Source organism: Chenopodium album, chromosome 10 (assembly GCF_948465745.1).
Source record: "Chenopodium album chromosome 10, dcCheAlbu1.1, whole genome shotgun sequence".
Classification (NCBI taxonomy): domain Eukaryota; kingdom Viridiplantae; phylum Streptophyta; class Magnoliopsida; order Caryophyllales; family Amaranthaceae; genus Chenopodium; species Chenopodium album.
This window is the reverse complement of record NC_137843.1, coordinates 50431709-50451482: the sequence shown is the minus strand read 5'-3', so window position 1 is coordinate 50451482 and position 19774 is coordinate 50431709. Positions and strand designations below refer to the sequence as shown.

Below are 19774 nucleotides of genomic sequence, written 5' to 3'. Positions count from 1 at the left end.
ATGAACAAAGAGGGAGTTATGAATGGGCTCTTAGTTGTGTGAAACAATTATTTGATCCAGATAAATTACCAGGTGCAATTGTAACTGATAGGGAATTGGCTCTTATGAATGCTATTGCCATTGTATTTCCCAATTCTTTTCATCTTTTATGTACTAGGCATATTCAGAAAAATGTGGAGAATTATGTGTGAAAGTTGACAAAAAATCGACTTATTGTGAATGCTTATGTGAAAAGGTGGCAAAGAGTAGTAGAAGCTAACACTATTGCTATGTATGAGAAAAGGTTCAAAGAAATGACTACCGCTTTTGCTAAAATGCCTGCTATCCTCAAATATGTGAATAAATCATGGATTATTCCATATAGAAACAGATTTGTTCGATCTTATACATGAATGTTCTACATTTTGGAAACAGGACAAGTAACAGGTACTTAATTAATTTTATAAGAAATCTATATATATATATATATATATATATATATATATATATATATATATATATATATATATATATATATATATATTTATGAAAATAAGTAGATTAATAATTTTTCTCTTACTATCTAGGGCGAAAAGTGGGCATTCATCATTAAAATGTTGGTTGAAGACCTCGACTGGGAGTTTGGATACCATATGGCCTAAAATTCACTCATTTTTAGAGTCACAAACACACGAAATCAAGGCAACTTTTCAAAGGTCGCAAAACAGAGATCCCCATGTCACTGTATTACGACTCTTCATGTTTTTAAGAGGCAAAATTACTCATAAAGCTTTACGCTTACTTGACAATGAGTATAAACGGATGGAATCTGTTGGTGTGGATGATAGTATTTGTGGGTGTTATTTGAGAAAGACACATGGTCTTCCGTGCGCGCATGAGATGATGGCAATGGAACGTGAAGGTAGGAGTATTCAACTTTCAGATATTCATCCTTTTTGGAAATTGCTTAATATAGATGATGCCTCTTCACAAGATATGCCATCAAATAAATTTGAATTTGAGTGTCAACATGATATTGATAAAGTATTACATTCATATTTTATGGCGATTTTGAATCAACCTGAAGATAGGAAGAAAAAATTGGCAGCTGAATTAGAAAAAATGATTTATCCTGAATTCACAAGTTTGAGAGAGCCAGAGTGTAATGAAAATAACAGAGGTCGTCCATCAACAAAGAATAATTCTACAAAAAGAGACCCATGCAATTGGGAGTACACTGAACAAATGTGCTCTAAATATTCTAAAACGACAGTCACAGGTCGTGGTCGTGGACGATCTTCTTCATCTGCCTCTGTTCCAGGACGTGGTAGGTCTTCTTCTTGTGGTCGTGGAAAGTCTCCTACACATGTCTCTTCTAATAAAAGTGTTAAATCCTCAAATAGTTTCCAAGGTCTGTCTTTGAATGTTGCTCCATTTGTTGATGATCTACCTTTGCCCATTCTGCCTTTTGTTCAGTATATCCATAATGTTATTGGAGATGGAAATTGTAGGTATAGAGCCATTGCTCGATGGATGTACGAGGATGAACATCGATGGCCAACCGTGAGGCATGAACTAGCTATTGAAATTGAATATAGATATACCTTGTATTTTGATGTATTAGGGGAATGTGATTGTAACAGGACTTTGCAATCTGTTCAACATTACGTGGGACCAACACCAAAATTTTACTGGATGAGTATGATTGATATGGGTTTCGTCATTGCCACTAAATATAATGTTGTGGTTGTTAGTTGGGCAGTGGACCAGTCTTTAACCTTTCTACCCTTAGTTGCAGATGAAGGAAAAAACTCTCCAGAACGGATTATAACACTTGGGTTTTTAAAGTCATCTGAGCACTTTATAATGGTATGTGTACTGTTGGTAGTATATTTAATTTAATTCAATGTTACTTTGCATCTAATTAACTTTATTAATTGAACAGATTGAGATGAAAGAGGATTCTCCGCTTCCACCCATATATCCATATTGGCGCCATCATCATGCTAGTGTCAATGGATGGGACATACCTTTGCAATCAAGAATTAATCAGTGGCACAAAATTGCAAACGTTCGAGGACGTTAAACAGTAGCTTAGCTTGTTTGAAAAAGTTTGTTTTGTGTTTCAACTACAACATTAGAGATTAATTTAAGGAATTATATTCTATTGATTTCATTTAGTATTATGTTTTGCACTATTTAGGAATTTAAATTTTAAGTGCTAAGTGATTATAATTTTTTTTATGAGGGAAAAGATAGCAATTATTATTGAAAAATTAAACAAGTCCAAATCCGCAGCCCCTGACTATTTCAAGAATTATCACATTTAAGTACAAAGTACTCTGTATAATTTTACAAATTCCAATTGTATGACAGTATAGATGCATCATAATTGAGCTACTAAAGCATCATATTAAGTACATGCAACAGAGTTTAACTCAAAGCTCAGGCACAAACGTTCCGCTCCACATGGAATACATACAGGTGCATCTTATATAAAGAACCACTAAAACCCAATAAGTTATAGAACTGAGAACACCATCAACAGTTCAACACAGACTGAGATAAATCGGACCACCCGGCGCTGGAATTGTTAGTTTCCAATCAAAAGTGCGAGGTCTTTTGTTCCATGCCCGTTTTCCTCCAACTTCCTTAGGCTCCTCTTGGGCTTCCTCCGGAATCTCTTGAGTAATGTTATCAGGTAATGGATCTTGAAATGCCCTCACTAATGCACGTTTTGCTCGAGCAGAAATTGTAATTTGCTTATTATGTAGCCGATTTTTCTTTCCATCGACCATCTACATCCAAGTAAAAATTAGATAATGACAAAATTACGGAGTAACTATTTAACAATGCCAACTCTTCCAAGTTACCACTCCATTGTCTTATTACATTTCAAGAAAGAAATTATAAAAGGGGTCACATACTACTTACTTTATTATATGGAGTACTATGCAAATAACATAATATACACTTCTAGGGAGTATGTATTTAGTTATCAAGTAATCTTGAAATCACTTCGGTAAAATCTAATTAATGAGGTCTTAAAAAGAATCATAAATTTGCATTAGGCACCATACACTAGACAAAACGAGGTCATCAATATACTAAGCAAGCTTATAACATGGAATAATGTAGTTGTCCAAGATGCTTATGTTAAGGTTAGAAGAAGAAAAGGGAGAGAAGAAAGGTTAAGGTTTCCAAAAATAGAAAGATGATAATTTTATTTTGTGAGTTTAAGTGAAAAATTAGAGAAAAGAGAGAAAGAGAGGCAAGTATTGTCGGCTCTACTAATGGCATATAGTGGACCCCACTGTCGGCTAATGGCCATGGAGAAAGATATCAATTACATACTATATCACAGCAGAAGAAAAAAAACTGTTGTTATCATCCAGTCCTTTCAGGACCAATGTTCTGTTCTCATGTTCTCTGATCTTGGTTATTGCCTTAATATTTCTAGCTTAGTTTATCTGGACTTTTAATTTTCACTTTTCCCCAAAGCATATTGTTATTTTCCCTTCCAGCAAGATGGTTTGGGTTTTGCATGATTTGGATGATTTGGTTTTAAAGGCTTTAAGCCTGTAATATAATTACTTCGTTTTCTGAGTAAAAAAAAATATCACAGCAGTAACATGACAACACCACAACACCAGACTGCATCGTCACCAAAACAACAACAATTTTGGGTCATAAGTCACTAATTTTGGGTCATTAGTCACCAATTTTTGGTCATTAGTCAATACTACTACTACTCTACTCCACAAGAACTAGTATACTATTCAAAATCTTCAATTCAAATAGCAATCACTGAAATAGCAATTTCGGATAAGCCATATGAGACAGTACCCTAAATTTCATTACTAAGGCATGAATTAGATGCCTCTATTACAACCCACTTATATGAAACCTAGTCATCTATTATATCCCAGCTACATGAAATATCTCCATCTGTTTTAGCCCAACTATATGAAATACTCAATCTATTTCACACAAGATACTCAAATTAGATGATATTAAATTATACAAAATATATGAAATACTGCTCTTAACCAACAATTTACCCAATTTGTTTTTTTTAAAGGACCCAATTAGATTATTTTTTTTTAATCAATTGAATAACAAAGATTGAATACAGAGTACTAAACAAAACCAATAATCATCAATTTGATTGACAAAAAATAACCCCAATTATACACTTGCATCTAACCCCAATTATATACATAGTACAAAAAATAACAATAATCATGAAATTCAATTGAAAAAAAAAACAAAAAAACGACCACAATTAAACAGATAACACCCACGAAATCAATAATCGCATCAAATTCGACTGTAGAAAACACAATAAATAAACCCTAATATTAATTAAAAACTTAGAGGAACAAAAATTATGATAATTGTGAGATTATACCTTAACAACAATGGGATATTGACGAAAATTCGATTTTAATTGCCCCTTTTTCGTCGAAAGAACACCAACTTTGCAACCATGGAATCGTTTTCAATTGTTTGAGTTTTTGCAGCAAAAGAGTCGTGTAAAAATTAAGGGGAGGATTAGTGAGCAATTGAAACAACAACATAGGGAGAAGGGTATTTTGGGGATTTCAAGGGGGTGTGTTAAGTAAATAGGGGTTGTATTTAGCAACCGTGATATTTTCAAAGTAATATTGAAACAAATCTCACAGACCTAACTATATTTTCCTCGTCAAAAAAATATATGAGTATATTTTCATTACGTGTAATTAGTAAATAATGGTTAATGAGTGAATAGAGTCAAAAGCTAAAATGGAATAAGTAATAAAATATGGAGAATTATATAATAATCAAAGTAATAATAACTGATATATGGTAATTAATCTAATGAATATTAATTTAATTATTAAAATCATCTATATATACTATATTAAACATATTTAGTGATCTATTTTGTCATTAATTTACTTAGTTACAATCAATTTACAACAAAAAATGTACCATATATGTTTGTTAACTTTCACTAATCTTTCTCTCACACGCGCACGCATGCACGCTCGCGCACTCACATACAAAAAAAAAATACAAATGTTTAGTCAACCTAGCAAAGTTATATTAAATGTAAAGTAACTAATTTTCAAATATTGCTAATATCTTCGTTTTTTTCATGTAATTTTGTTTGGAATCGCTTTAATGTACCATCAATATTCCATATAATCCTGAGAGTGAGGGATAACTCAAGTGGTTAGAGCTCCTCTTCCGGTTTGAAGTGTTTTTAGGATCGATACTCATCACTCGCCCTTATTAAAAACCAAAAAAAATTTCCTTATAAACCTTATATTCATGGTCAATAATTTCTTTTATTTTGATCGAGCTTTTATTAATAATATTGCCAAAAACCTAATTAATTCGGAGTATTAATAACTAAAGATATTATGTGTCAAAAAGATAGCACTTATCTCATCATTTTATCTAAATTACAATAAAGGATTATTTGAAATTTTAAATTAAGGAATAATATTATGGATTTACATAGAGAGTAATAATTACTAATCACTCCAACAATTAATAATTACTTTTAGAATTAGTATTATTAATAATTAATAATTACTCCTATAATTAATAGCATTAATAATTAAAAATTACTCTTATAATTAATACGGAGTAGTATTATTAATCAATAATTACTCCAATGATTCTAATTAGTTATTACTCCAATGATTAATATTTAATACTTATAGTAATAATTGATTTGGGGTAATTAATAATTACTCTGTATTAATAATTAATAATTGCTTCATTAATTAATGAATAATAAGTATGGAGTAATAATTGTCCTCAAAAAAAAAGTATGGAGTAATAATTTTCTAATTAATAAATACTTCAAAAATCATAGTTAGTAGCCTTAAAAGTCAATTTACTAGTTACAACTTACAAGATTACAACCAATAGACAACAACTAATTTTTCCAAACATGCATATTCATTAACATTCAATAATACTTAAATACAAAGTAGACAACAGCTAATTCTCAAACAATATGGCAAATGTCTCAAATACTCCGTAGTTAGTAAGTTATAGTAGTTCCAACATTTATATAGTCAAATACTATCAAATTCATAGATCTAGGTGGGATAAGAGAATTGATAAAGGGAATAGAGATGATGATAGAGATCATACTGAAAAACAGAAGAATTCCTTACGGGTATAACTCTTATTTGAACGAAGTGAAAAAAATGCGATCTTTACTGTCCATCTTATGAAACGGATAGTTATCTTATAGGGTGGATCACTTCGAAAACGTACACTATGAAGTTCGTTAACAAAAAAAGGGGTTTATGTTGCTGAACAGATGTTACTTATTTAGTTATTCTTATTCTTTTGTTCGGACTCATCTCTTAACCACTTCAATCCTGTTCACTTCACCTTATTTTTGCTGAACTAAAATTATAATTACTGAACTGAAATTATATTTGCTGAACTTAAATTATTTTTACTAAACTTAAATTAATTTTATTGAATTTAAATTACTTTTGCTGAACTGAAATAATTTTTACTGATTTTCAGTTATATTTATTCTTTAAAGTTACTTATTTTTACTGAACTGAACTTACTTTTGCTAAACTGAAATGATTTTTACTGAATATTATTTTTGTAAGGTGAAGTAAACATGGCCTCAATGTTGAGCATCAATATTTCATCTATAGTCCTTATATATTTTTTTCTAAGGAAAATGATTAACATGAATGAGTCTAAAAATTGAATTTCTCATTTAATTGAATTTCTAAATGAGTCTTGATGCCACATTTGGCCCCGTTCACTTCAACTTATTTTTGTTGAACTGAAATTATTTTTGCTGAATTACTAAATTATTTTACTGAATTGAAATTAATTTTACTAAACTTAGATTATTTTTGCTGAACTGAAATTATTTTTACTGATTTTCAGTTATATTTCTTTTTTAAAATTACTGAATTTTATTGAACTGAACTTATTTTTACTAAATTGAACTTATTTTTGTTGAACTGAAATTATTTTTACTGAATATTATTTTTGTAAGGTGAAGTGAACAGGGCCAAAGAGATACCCATTCCTAAATTGATATAAGTACTAATATGCATCCATTTATATTATTTTTGTGCTTGTATTTTAATTTAATATTGGTAAATTCGTAGTTAATACAGATTATTAATAACTGGAGATATAATGCGTGAAATAGATTTTCATTATCTCATTAAACTACTACAGAGTATAAACGATTGTTTGATTGAAATACAAATATATGTTTTAAACTGATTTTATACTTAGGTCCTGTTCTCATCAGATTATTTTCAGTTCAGTTTAGGTTTAATAAATTCAGTTCACTTCAGTTCAGTTCAATTCAGTTCAGTTTAGTTCAGTTCAGCTCTTAATTTCTTTCTCTCATAAAATATTCATTTCAGTTCAGTTCAGTTCAGTTCAGCTCTAATTAGTTTAGTTTAGTTCAGTTCAGACTTCAGCTCATTTCAGTCAATGAGAACAGGCCCCTTAATTCTTAAGAAAATGCTCCATAGATTGATCTCAAATTAGTTGTCTTACCATAGGACTTTCTAAATATCTTGATCAGATTCCTCACTGCGGCATAACAAAAAACAATTAACACATGAAACATTGCTAGATTAAAGAAAAAGTATGCGAAAAAATATACATGCTCATCAATCTCATCATACAAGCATATCTTAAAAGCTTAAAAGAGTAACGAATCAAGTAACTTGAGAGAGTACAATTGTAGAAAGAATAATAATCATTAATTACTTGGAGCTGTAACATTGGCATAAACAGCTCCGTAACAGTAAATCCAGTAATTAGTTAGGCTGAATAATAAAGTAGCCAGCCCTAATAAAGGATTATAAGGCGCCATAATTACACCACCTCTGTGATTTTAAAATTTTCTTCCAACTTAACCAAATATCTCGTCCTCCCTAAAAAATAGAGTGATGACTTAGATTTATTTTTAACATTATTTCACGGATCATCCGACCCTTTTATTTTTAATCTAACAACATTTCCCGTGTTTCATTCCATTAAACCCCCTTTCCAAATTTATCATAAACCTCTGCTCATTTTATAAATAACATCGAAATAATTCACAGGATTAACAACATTCTCTTAACAAATAACAATGGCGGGTTTTATTATCAAGAAAACCATTTTCTTGATTTTCTCTCTCCTCCTTTTTACGCTTTCTTTCTCCTCCCCTCTTCTTCCGACGCTTCCTGATGTCTTTTTTTCCGACGAGGATTCTTTCTCTGGCGTCGGGATTCCTCTGGGTCAGTGGAGTTTACTTCAGAAAAGCGTCGGAATTTCTGCAATGCACATGCAACTTTTAAACAATGATCAGATTGTGATATTCGATCGTACTGATTTTGGACCGTCTAATCTCTCTCTTCCCGCCGGAAAATGCGTCTCAGACGATTGCACAGCGCATTCGATACTCTACGACGTCACTTTGAATTCATTCCGCCCTCTCACGGTGGTTTCCGACACGTGGTGCTCCTCCGGGTCAGTGGACCCCACTGGGAAATTAATCCAAACCGGAGGGTACGCGCAGGGTGAGCGTATCATCCGCACGTTCACCCCGTGCGCACGACCCGCGGGTGTAGTAGTCCCGTGCGACTGGGAGGAGCTCGAAGTCTCTCTCTCCTCCCGAAGATGGTACGCCTCGAATGTCCTCCTACCCGACGGCCGCGTAATCATCGTAGGAGGCCGTGGGTCCCACAACTACGAGTTCTTCCCTAAACCACCGGGTCAACTTGGCGGGAGATTCCCCCTCCAATTCTTGTTTGACACGTGGGATGGTCGTAACAAGGAGAACAACCTCTACCCTTTCTTGCACCTCCTCCCTAATGGCAACCTCTTCATCTTCGCCAACAACAGGTCAATCGAATTCGATTACGTCACAGGACACGTCATCAGAAAGTTTCCGATTATGCCCTCGTTGGCGAGACGGAATTACCCTTCCACCGGCTCCTCCGTCATCCTCCCCATCGCCGGAAACTCAACGACACCCGACATCGAAATCTTGATCTGCGGCGGCGCAAGGCCGGAGTCCTATGACTTGGCCAATAACAAGAGTATCTACGTGGCAGCAGCACAGTCCTGCGGCCGTATGGTAATCACTGACAGTAGCCCACACTGGATCATGGAGAAGCTCCCTATGCCACGTGTCATGCCGGATATGATAATGTTACCCACCGGTGACGTACTCATCATCAACGGCGCAGGGAATGGGACCGCCGGTTGGGAAAACGCGGATAACCCGGTTTTAAACCCGGTTTTGTACAGAACCTATGAGCCCGACCCGACCCGGAGGTTCGTTGTTTTAAACCCGACAAAAATACCCCGCATGTATCACTCCTCTGCAGTACTTGTATCTGATGGGAGGGTCATCATTGGCGGGTCAAACCCGCATGTAAATTACAATTTTACTCCTGGTGTAAGATTTCCGACGGAGTTGAGCCTAGAATCATTCTCACCACCGTACCTTGACCAGCAATACGCCGTGTTACGACCGTCAATCTTGGCCGTTGAAACGGAGAGCATGGTAGTAACGTACGGTCAGATGGTGTCAGTGACGTACGTGTTGGGGATGTACAAAAGAGAAGAGGCAGAGGGAAATGGAAGTGGTAGTAGTAGTAGTGTTAAGGTGACAATGGTGCTACCGCCTTTTACGACACATTCGTTTGGGATGAACCAGAGGTTGTTGGTGTTAGGAGAGGAGAGAGTAGAACAGCTATCGACGTATGCATATAAGGTTACGGCGAGGGTGGCGGAGAGTGTGAATGTAGCACCACCAGGGTATTACTTGTTGTTTGTGGTTCATGCTGGGGTTCCTAGTCGTGGTGTTTGGGTTCAACTTAAACGTCCTAGTTCTTGGTGAATGGTGGTGGGGTAGCTTAATTAGTGATTGTTTTATACTTTTATTAGGAGATGGGCAATTCTTTGGTTTGTTAAATCATTTGTCATTTGTAAAAGTGATTGATTTGGATAAATGAATATTGGTGAATTAGTTTAGTTATACATATGTTCTGCTTTTAATTTTAATTGTCAATATATCAATCAGTCTACATCTAATTAATAGAATGAGTCCCTATAAGTAAGGACTAAATCCTAGATTATATAGTTGTCAAACTGAATACTCTCAAGTAGTTAACTTAGGTTTACATTTACTTAGACTTCCAAGTGCTCCTAAGCCTACAAGATGATCAAAAGTATAGTTGTCTATGAACCTTACAATGGTTAATAATTATTACCTCAAGGAATTTTTAAGTTAAAAAAAAGAGAGAGTGAGGGCCTGTTCTCTTCCGTTGAAATTCAGTTCAGTTCAGTTTAGCTCAGCTCAGTTCAGTTCAACTCTTAATTTATGTCTAATGATATTGCTAATGATATAAAGCCAAATTTCATTCTTTTAAGCTCTTATTACAACGACGACGACAACAACAACAACAATAATAATAATAATAATAATCAGTAATTAATAAATAATAATAATAATAATAATAATAATAATAATAATCATCATCAATAAATAATAATAATAATAATCAATAATTAATTATATTAATAATAATAATTATTATTATATTAATAATAATAATAATAAATAATCAAAGATCACTAATCCGTAGTTAAAAATCACTAATTAATAAGTCAATTCAGTTCAGCTCAGCTCAGCTCAGTTAAGTTCAACTCAGCTCAGTTTAGTTCAGTTCAGTTCAGTTCAATTCAGTTCAATTCAGTTCAGTTCAGTTCAGTTCAGCTGAGTTCAGTCAATCAGAACAGGCCCTGAGTATTTAATAGTTATCTACAGTCGCATGGATTAATAGAAAGAAAAATTATCTGTTTTTAACGGGTAATGAAATGATGATAGAAATTAATTGTAAGTTAATATGCACTTGTCATTCGACGTCATAAATAGAAGTTAAACATCTTGTTTACCAAAATCATTGTTCTCCTCATAAAGAATTGATACATATATCAATATACGTAGTAGATTAACTTTACAATAAGGATCTTTTATTTTCATTGAATTGAAACATATAATAATGTAAATGGTGAAAGGTCCAATGCACATTTAAATCTTTAAGATCAGAAATAGATGGAGTAATTTTTTTTTTTTTTAAAAAAAAAATTGAACTTTTTTTTTTGTTAGAATTACAATTAGTAGTTCACTGTAAATAAAATGGTGTTATGACATACATAAGAGCTAGTTTACCAATAAAGATAGAGTAATCAATTTTAAATATACCCTAGCTAATGTTGGGATAAATTTTGTGTTTTATCCACAAGTCAAATACCCTATATTGTTCTATGATATTAAGGGGCTGCTTCAACTGTTACTGATTATACTTTGATAATCTCACTAATGTAACAATAACAAATAAGTTAAATCATAATATTTGAAGAAGTTAAGCAAGAATTGAATCAACCAAAGAAATGAGCATGCAGATGAACGCAAATGAAAGATGTTAATGTCTTCCATTATATAAATGATAAAGTCAAGGCTAGAATTGTATTTTAAGAGGGGAAAATTACCACCATGTTCATACAATTGTAAATGATCAAGTAGATTTCAGAACATTTTAACTAAAACTACCTATTACTTGGCTACTAAGCCTTTAAGAAATGAAATGCTTTTGCTAGATGTTTTGTCGATATGATGTTCTTCTCCTTGTGAGTTTCTGCTATTTATAGGCAAATCTTAAGAGAACATTACCCTGACCTTTGAGCCTTAACCGTTCGACGGTTCCTTGTTCTTTGCCACCAATTGCTTCCTTATTTGAACAGGTTTGAATCAATAATATGATCATGTGCTTGACCATGCTTCTTTTAACAGTGTGGGATTCAACAATATTGGGTTGTCTCCTTTATGCCTATGGAGTCTACATTACTATTGGATCCATAAGTTGGTATCTGTAAACATACCATCGCCCGTAGGTTCACTACTAAAATTCGGCTAAATTGCGACCGTTTTTTTACGACCGTCTGAAAAACGGTCACAAAATTCATATTTTGCGACCGTTTTTTATGCGGTCGCAATATTACGACTGCTTTGACAACGGTCGCAAATTTGCGACCGTTTTACGACCGTTTTTAGCCTTTTAGACGGTCGCTAGGATGTTTGAACAAATAAAATTAATTCCAAATTAAAATAAATCGTTTGCGACCGTCAAAGACGGTCGTAAATGTCATAATCTGCGACCGTCAAAGAGACGGTCGTAAATGTCAAAATCTGCGACCGTCTCTGACGGTCGTAAACGTCATAATCTGCGACCGTCAAAGAGACGGTCGTAAAAATCATAATCTGCGACCGGCAAAGCCGGTCGTAAAAGACCCTTTTTTTAATTAAAAAAATACGGTATAAAAGCATACCTTATTCACAAACCCTAATCTACTTCACACTCCCTCACGCCGCTCACCCCTCCTCTTTCTTTTCTCTCTCCTGCTCTTTCCTTCTTACTTCTCTTTCTCACGCTCCTCCATCTCTTTCTTCTCTATCCTTACTTCTTTTATTTCCTTTCTTCTTCTTCTAACTTCTCCATTTTTGTTCGCTTCTCACGCCCCTCCATCTTCATTCTCTTTTTCTTCTTCATTTTTTTTCAGAGCTGTAGTTTTGGTGTACGTATTTTCGTCGACAAACAAATTATGGTGTTTGGATTTCTTTAACAAACGAGTTATGGTTTTTCATGGTCAAATTCGACCTTAAAAATTCCAGATCTGGAGTTTTCTTGGTCGAATTTGACCATATAAACCTAAAGAGGAAGATATATTATTAAAGGTATGTTTATTTTTCTGAAAATTTTGTTTATTTTCGAATTTTTTGGTTGAAATTCGTTTTCCGTTCGAATTTCCATGTTTGTTTGATTTTGTTATCGATTTTTAATTGCTTTTCTGTTCGAATTCCTTTGATTTTGGTTTTATTTCGAGTTTTTCATAATTTTGTTCGAATTTGTTCTATAATTGTTCGAATTTCATAGATTTTTTGTTTGATTTTTTTGTCAAATTTTTTGTTCGAATTGTGGGTTTAATTGTTGTGGGTTTAATTTTTTTTTTTGGGTATAATTATTGGGCCATTTTTTTATTAAATTTTTGCTCGTTTTTTGGTTTAATTTTTGTGCATTTTTGGGCGATTTTTTTTATTTAATTTTTGTGCATTTTATTTGCTCGAATTTGTTCTTTATGTGTTCGAATTTCATAGATTGTTTGATGATGTTTTATTTCATTTTTGTTTGCTTTTTGTTCAAAATTATGTAGGTGATTTTTTTTTCCTTTTTCTGTTTTTCTGGGTTAAAGGTGGGTAGGTGGTGGTGGGTATTGGTGGTTGAAGGTGGGCGAAGGTGATGGTGGGTAATGGGTGGCGGAGGCGGGTAGTGGTTGTTTAAGAAGGGTAGTGGTGGTGCGTGGTTTGGGTGAATCTGGGTGGGTCTTTTTCTTTTTTTTTTTTTTGTTTTTTTTAATACTTTTAGCGACAGCTTATGGCGGTCGCTAAATTCAATATTTGCGACCGTTTCATAAGACGGTCGCAATTTTTAATATTTGCGACCGTTTTTTTTACGGTCGTTGAAAGTAGGTAAAACGGCCGTTAAAAATTTGCGACCGCCAAACAGTCGTAATATTTTTTTTTGCGACCATGATAATAACGACCGCCATGTTGCGACCGTTGACGGTCGCAATTATGCATTGCGACCGTTTTCACTATTTTTTGCGACCGTTTACGCCGGTCGCAATTTGGCCAATTTTTAGTAGTGGTTCCAAGTCAAACCGTTACTTATTAAATCAAGCTTTAATCCAATCTTCATTAAGATGGTCGAAGTCAACAAATTAAAAGTCAACGGAAACTTTAATTTGGGTGTAATAATACCTAAATAAAAATAACATACTTCCAATTTAATTTCATTATCAAGATTGTAACACCCCAAAATCTCCCTCTACGGAAATACCAGAAAAATACGTATAATTATATCGTAGAGATAGACTTAGGCGTATTACCGCCACGTAATTACGCAAGGCTACCAAATTTACTAAATAAAACCAATACTTTGCAGTGGAAACTTCAAAACTCTTTTATTAATAAAACCATAAATAGTAACCACTGTCTTGAGTACTCATAATTAAAAACAAGAACTGATATTCCTAATCTAGGTGAAGACATTCCCGGGACTCCATATGCTCACATATTGACTTCACCTGAAATTAGTCAACACTGCATACCATTAAGATAAAGAGGGAAAACCAAAACAAATAGGAAATACGAATTAGCAAAATATGCTAAGTACGATAAGTGCAAGATAATTAAATTCAATTTATTAGCAAACATGCTTTTGAAAATCAATTCCAATAATTAAACCAATAATTCCAATCCATAATTCAAAATCAATTCCAATATTTCAACCATTCTAGTAATTCAATAATAATTAATAGAACCAATTCCTCTTTAAATCCAATTCCTCACCCAAGTGTGCACACCCCCCAAACTAGTCTCCTTATATTACAAAGCTATTCTTGAGGAAAGACTCGGTCATACAAAATCCAAAGTCTTATCAAACCAAATCTACATAGTGGGATTACTAACATGATTAAAAATCTTTAATAATAATTATTCAATAATTCAATAAATCCTTTTTAATAATTTCAATATAATTCAATCTCCTTTTTATTAAATTCCACATGCTTTCAAAAATCAAACCTTAAAACATGATTTATAATTTAATTAACCAAGACATGATATAAAATCAACCCTTAATTTATTTATTAAAACCAATCCTTTAAACATACTTTTATTTCATAAACCATAACTCAATAAAATCATTATTTCAAGATCAATTTATTAAAACACACATTAAAATCATACTTTATTCCATAAATCATAATTCAAATCAATTTAATTCAATCACTAATAAAAATCATATAAACATGTTATTCAAACCAATCATTTTCAAAGGTATCTAGCCACCTAAACGTACCTCGATCCTTGCTTAGCAAAACCATACAAAAAGAACCTCAAGAACCTTGATTGAACACACCCTACAAATAAATATAACCTTAATTAATATAAGGTTAACAAATAATCACAACAATTAAATTAAAAAAACTCCAACTATATGCACATGAACCTTTTAAATTATTTTCTCATAAATATCATTAAAATTCTGATTTTATTTAATTAAAAACTAGTCATAATAATTTTTATAAATCCCCATAATAATAATAATTAATTAAATAAAATAAGAGAAGAAGAAAAGGTAGAAAACCAAAGGAAAAGAGGAGGAGAGGTGGCAGCAAGGGGCGGCTGCCAATGGTGGCTGGCGGCGGCTGCTGGTGGCAGCCGTGGGTGGAGGTGGTGCTTGGTGGTGGTGGCGCACCAAAAGGAGGAGGAGAGTAAAAGAAAAAGAAGAGAAATAAGAGAATTTGTGTGAGTGTTTGGTCATGAAATAAAGGGGTATTTATAGGCTAGCATGGGCATGAATTATGGTAGGAAAATGTAGGAAGAATTATAGCAAGAAGAGTTAAGGAAATACTTGGAGAAGTGAATAAATAAATATGGAAACTTTTGATATTAAGGTGGTGATTGTGCATAATAAATATATGGAAGGTGTGTTGTCATGAAAAAAATATGGTAAGGGAGATTACTTGGGGAATAATCAAGGTAAATAAAAGGTAGGAAAATAAGATGATCAAGTATTTAGGAGATGGAAAAATAGAATTAAGGAAATAAGATATTTTAAGGAGATAATTAAAAATACAATTGACCAAAATAAATTCCCCCAAATTTAACCATGAAGGCCGAAAATCTTGAGCTTACCATAGCTCAGATTTTCGGACATCATTAGTGAAAGTAAGGAAGATATTTGCTAGATTTTAAGAAATAAAAATAATTGTGTAAATAATATTTAATGTATAAAATAATTAATTAAATCAGTACCAATTATTCACCAATAAAATAACTAAGAAAATTAGATCTTCTATACATAGAAAATCTGAAATTCTTAGCTACAATTGGGAATTATCGGACTTCTTAATTAATTAATAAAATATAGTTTTTGCTTTAATTAAAATATCCGAAATATATAAATAATCTGGTTTTAAAAATAATATAAATGGATGATAAATCTTATCCAAAATCTGAAAATAATAATTAGGTTTCAAAATATTTTTGGCGCCAAAATTCAAATATCATTTTGGCTCCAAAATTCAAATAGTAAGTTAGTTTACTAAAATACCCTTTTATGAAATAATAAATAATTAATTAATTAGGAAAATACGTATGAAATTACGGGGTATTACAAAGATAGTCTTTCATGGTAAATGAGATACAAGTACGTACATTAATGCATTAATATGTATGAGTACATTTAGTTAGGAGAGTTTAAAAATTGGTATAAACTAATAAAATGAATCTCTTAGTCTAATAATTTGATTTTGGAACACTAGTTAGATATAGATTTTTGCTATCCAATCCACTCAATCTGATTGAATCTACTTTATGCCTAAAAACTTTTAAAATGATTAATTTCTGCTTCAGCTGCTTCAAGGTAAAAAAAAATTGATTCTAATAATCCAACCTTTGAGCGGCCTTTTTTTTTAAAATTATTTTTTATTAGTCCGACCTTTCGATTATTACACAATAATCCAAGGTTTGGAGGGTGTTCTATTCTATTAGGCTAAGCTGACCTACTACTTGGTCCTTAGGTAATTTTTATTTTATTTTTTTTCATTTTCAAATTTTTTAGCTTAAAAAAAATGAACATCAGCCTTCCCTTCCCCCATTGATTCCGACAATTAGGGCTGAGCGAAACTACCCGAAAAACCGAAAACTCGAAAAACCGATCCGCAATCGTTCCGAAAATTAGGGTACCTGATCTGATAACCATAACGGTTTGGGTACCCGTTCCTTTATGATTTGTTATCGGGTATGATTATTGGGTATCATTTTAATATTAACGGTTACCTGATCTGTTCCGATAAGCACTTTTTTGTTTTTTTTTCCCTACTTAAATCTATTTTTTTAAAATCTAAACTCTTACTTTACTTCATAATTACTTTATAATATCAATTATTAGTAATATTATTAATAAATTGGTCAAAATCATATGATAGTGTTGTTAATTAGTGGTAAATTATATCATAATAACTACATAATTAAGTTTAATTATCATTATTGGATATCTTATTGGGTACTCGATAACTGATCCGAAAATCCGGATACCCGAACTTATCGGTTCGGGTAATGGATATCACTTTTAGGGATTTTGGTTATCGCCTTATCGGGTACCCGAACCGTTAGTACTAACGGTACGGGTACCCGTCTCATGTTCACCCCTACCGACATCCCCCATTTCTGGTCACACCCTCCCCCTTCGCCTTAACCTCCCTTTTTCGGCCACTCCTTCCCCTCTCTTTCAGCCGTTCCAGCTACCCCTCCCCCCAGCCACGCCTCACCCTACAAAAACCCAAATTTCAAAGAAAAATCGAGAATTTTAAATCAAAACCCATCGAGTACAAATCTAAACTCAAAATTCCAAATCCCCTAGTATAATCGATTGACTTTTTGCTTAAATCATTGAGTTCTTGAGAAAGTTCCATTCTTGATATTGCAAAACCCTAATCAAATTGGGGGTAGATTCTAGAGTTTTGAATATCGAAGATTTCTTGCAAATGGAGGGAAATTGAAACGGAGAGAAAGAGGGAAGAGGGTCGGGTTTTCGATGATTTTGGACAAAATTCGTCCCGACACCCTTAAGATTGCTACGAAAACTACTCTAAACACCCAGAAACCCAAAAATCGGCGGTGGGGAAGGGGTTTTCGATGGTTTTGAGCAAGGTTTTGGGGGAGGATGGATAGGTTTTCGTTCTGGTTTCGTGTGGGTGGGGTTTTCTAGGTTCGAGGTTCAGGTTTGAGGTGGTTGGGTGTCGTGTTTCTATGTTTCGACTAGGGTGGTGGCTGGTAGGGTAGGTTTCCTTGCTGGCGGAGGTGGAGGTGTGGTGGGCGGAGGTCTGGCCGGAAATGGAGCCATTGATGGAGGTGTGGAAGGGAGGAAGAAGATGAAGAAGAAAGGGGAAATAAAGAGGAAAAAAAGGGATTTTTTTTTTCATTTAATTTTTTTTTTAAATCAAAATATTTTTTGGACAAATTAAAATGTGGCACATGGTAGGAGACTTATTATTGTAGGTTAAGTGACCTGCTTGACCTAATAGAATTAGGACTGAAAAAAGCTGACTCGACCCGAAAACCCAACCTAAAAATACCGGGTTTGGGTTGAGGTTTTTGACCCAAAAACTTAAATGGGTCGACACGAACCTAACCTGATAATTAAATGGGTTAGGTTAATGTTGAAAATTTCAACCCGAAAATGACCCATGTAACCCGAAAAAATTTATGGGTCAAAATCAAATGTAAAACTAATCCAACCTGCCAAAACATTTAGCCCAAAATAAACCCTCAACGTAATCCCAAGTATATATAACCTTTCTTTTTTTTCCAGTGTTTTCACTTCCTCAAACTTCAAATGTTGTGGCTGTCCTAAATTACAAATCCCATCTCATTTTTACATTTCATCTCTTTATTGTTTGCTCCATACTCCACAAAAACACTGACCACCATTAATTTACCTCCACTTTCCGTCTGCTTCATGAAAAGTAGTTGTGTGTTGTTATTTTCCATTGATACTTGAATCAATGATTATATACAAACATTCCCAACTTCATATTCTAATTAATAGGTTTGGGCTAACCCACTTTATACCCAAAGCAACAAAATAAATTGGGTTACACAGATCATTAAAAAAAATTAATAAATCTAGTTTTCAGATCATTAAAAAAAAAGTTTAAATGGATCATTTTAGGTTGACCCGAAAACTAAGCAGATCAAGTCGGGTCATACTTTTCAACCCGAAAAACAAAACGGATCAGGTTAGGATTAAGGGTTTCTGACCCGAAACCGAAATGAACTAAACATGAAAGTGACCCGATCTAATCTGTTTGCCAGCCCTAAATAGAATAGAACACCCCTCTGTAGGGAATATTTCAAGCCATCCCACACTTGAACCCCACTGTGATCATACACTTAAGTATGGTGGCGTCCAAAGGGAAGGAAGGTAGAGCAAAAGAGTCGCCAACAAGTTTTAGGAACTTGTAAACCGTTCACAGGGTGAAGGTTACACCCCTTAACGATCCAGGAGATCGTTAACTCCAATAGGTCTGGAACCATGACTGGAAGTTCGGGGATGAAGGTATAAATCCAACCTAAAAGAGATTGAACCTGCCCTAAATAGGCCTCTACTTTATTCTTCTAGTATTCATGTGCGCTTTCTGAATAACATACAATCAATAGGTTAACCCTAAACCTGTTTAATCTATGTTGGTTGAATATAATGCACAAACAACTCTATTATTGGCGATCACTTGAATTATAATCATATTAGTCTAAACAAGATTATTCATTATCTTATTAAGCGTGATTACAAGTACAAATTCCCTTTAAACATGCATAAAAAGCGTGATCAAGCAATAACAATAATATAATATCAAGCAACATAATAACAACAATCATCATCATATTAATAATAATAATCTCAATCTCATTAAAGCATAATAATAATAGCAAGATCCTAGGCATGATACTAACAAGATTAATAACAAACCCTAGCATATCACTAAACAATAAAGATCAAAGCTTTATTCCTAGCATGATACTAACATGATATTAGGAAAGAAATAGGAAGCATCATAATAATACATGATATTAGAAATTTTAGTTATCCCTAAACATGATACTAGGAAGCAA

At 33.3% G+C, this 19774-nt stretch overlaps 1 protein-coding gene, 1 long non-coding RNA gene and 1 pseudogene across 2 annotated transcripts; 2 read left to right on the top strand and 1 right to left on the bottom strand.

The window, feature by feature from the left end:
* The first annotated feature begins 801 nt into the window (after positions 1–801).
* LOC145565332 (uncharacterized) lies at positions 802–2065 on the top strand. Its single transcript, XM_081625373.1, has 2 exons — positions 802–1848; positions 1925–2065. The coding sequence occupies exons 1-2, from the start codon at positions 802–804 to the stop codon at positions 2063–2065; spliced, it is 1188 nt and encodes a 395-aa protein (XP_081481499.1).
* A 197-nt stretch (positions 2066–2262) lies between these two features.
* On the bottom strand, positions 2263–4526 carry LOC145564046 (uncharacterized). Its single transcript, XR_014094733.1, has 2 exons — positions 4391–4526; positions 2263–2777 (listed from the first exon to the last, which is right to left on the bottom strand). It is a non-coding gene; the product is annotated as an uncharacterized LOC145564046 (long non-coding RNA).
* A 3399-nt stretch (positions 4527–7925) lies between these two features.
* Positions 7926–9908, top strand: LOC145564045 (aldehyde oxidase GLOX pseudogene; annotated as a pseudogene).
* The last annotated feature ends 9866 nt before the right edge of the window (positions 9909–19774 follow it).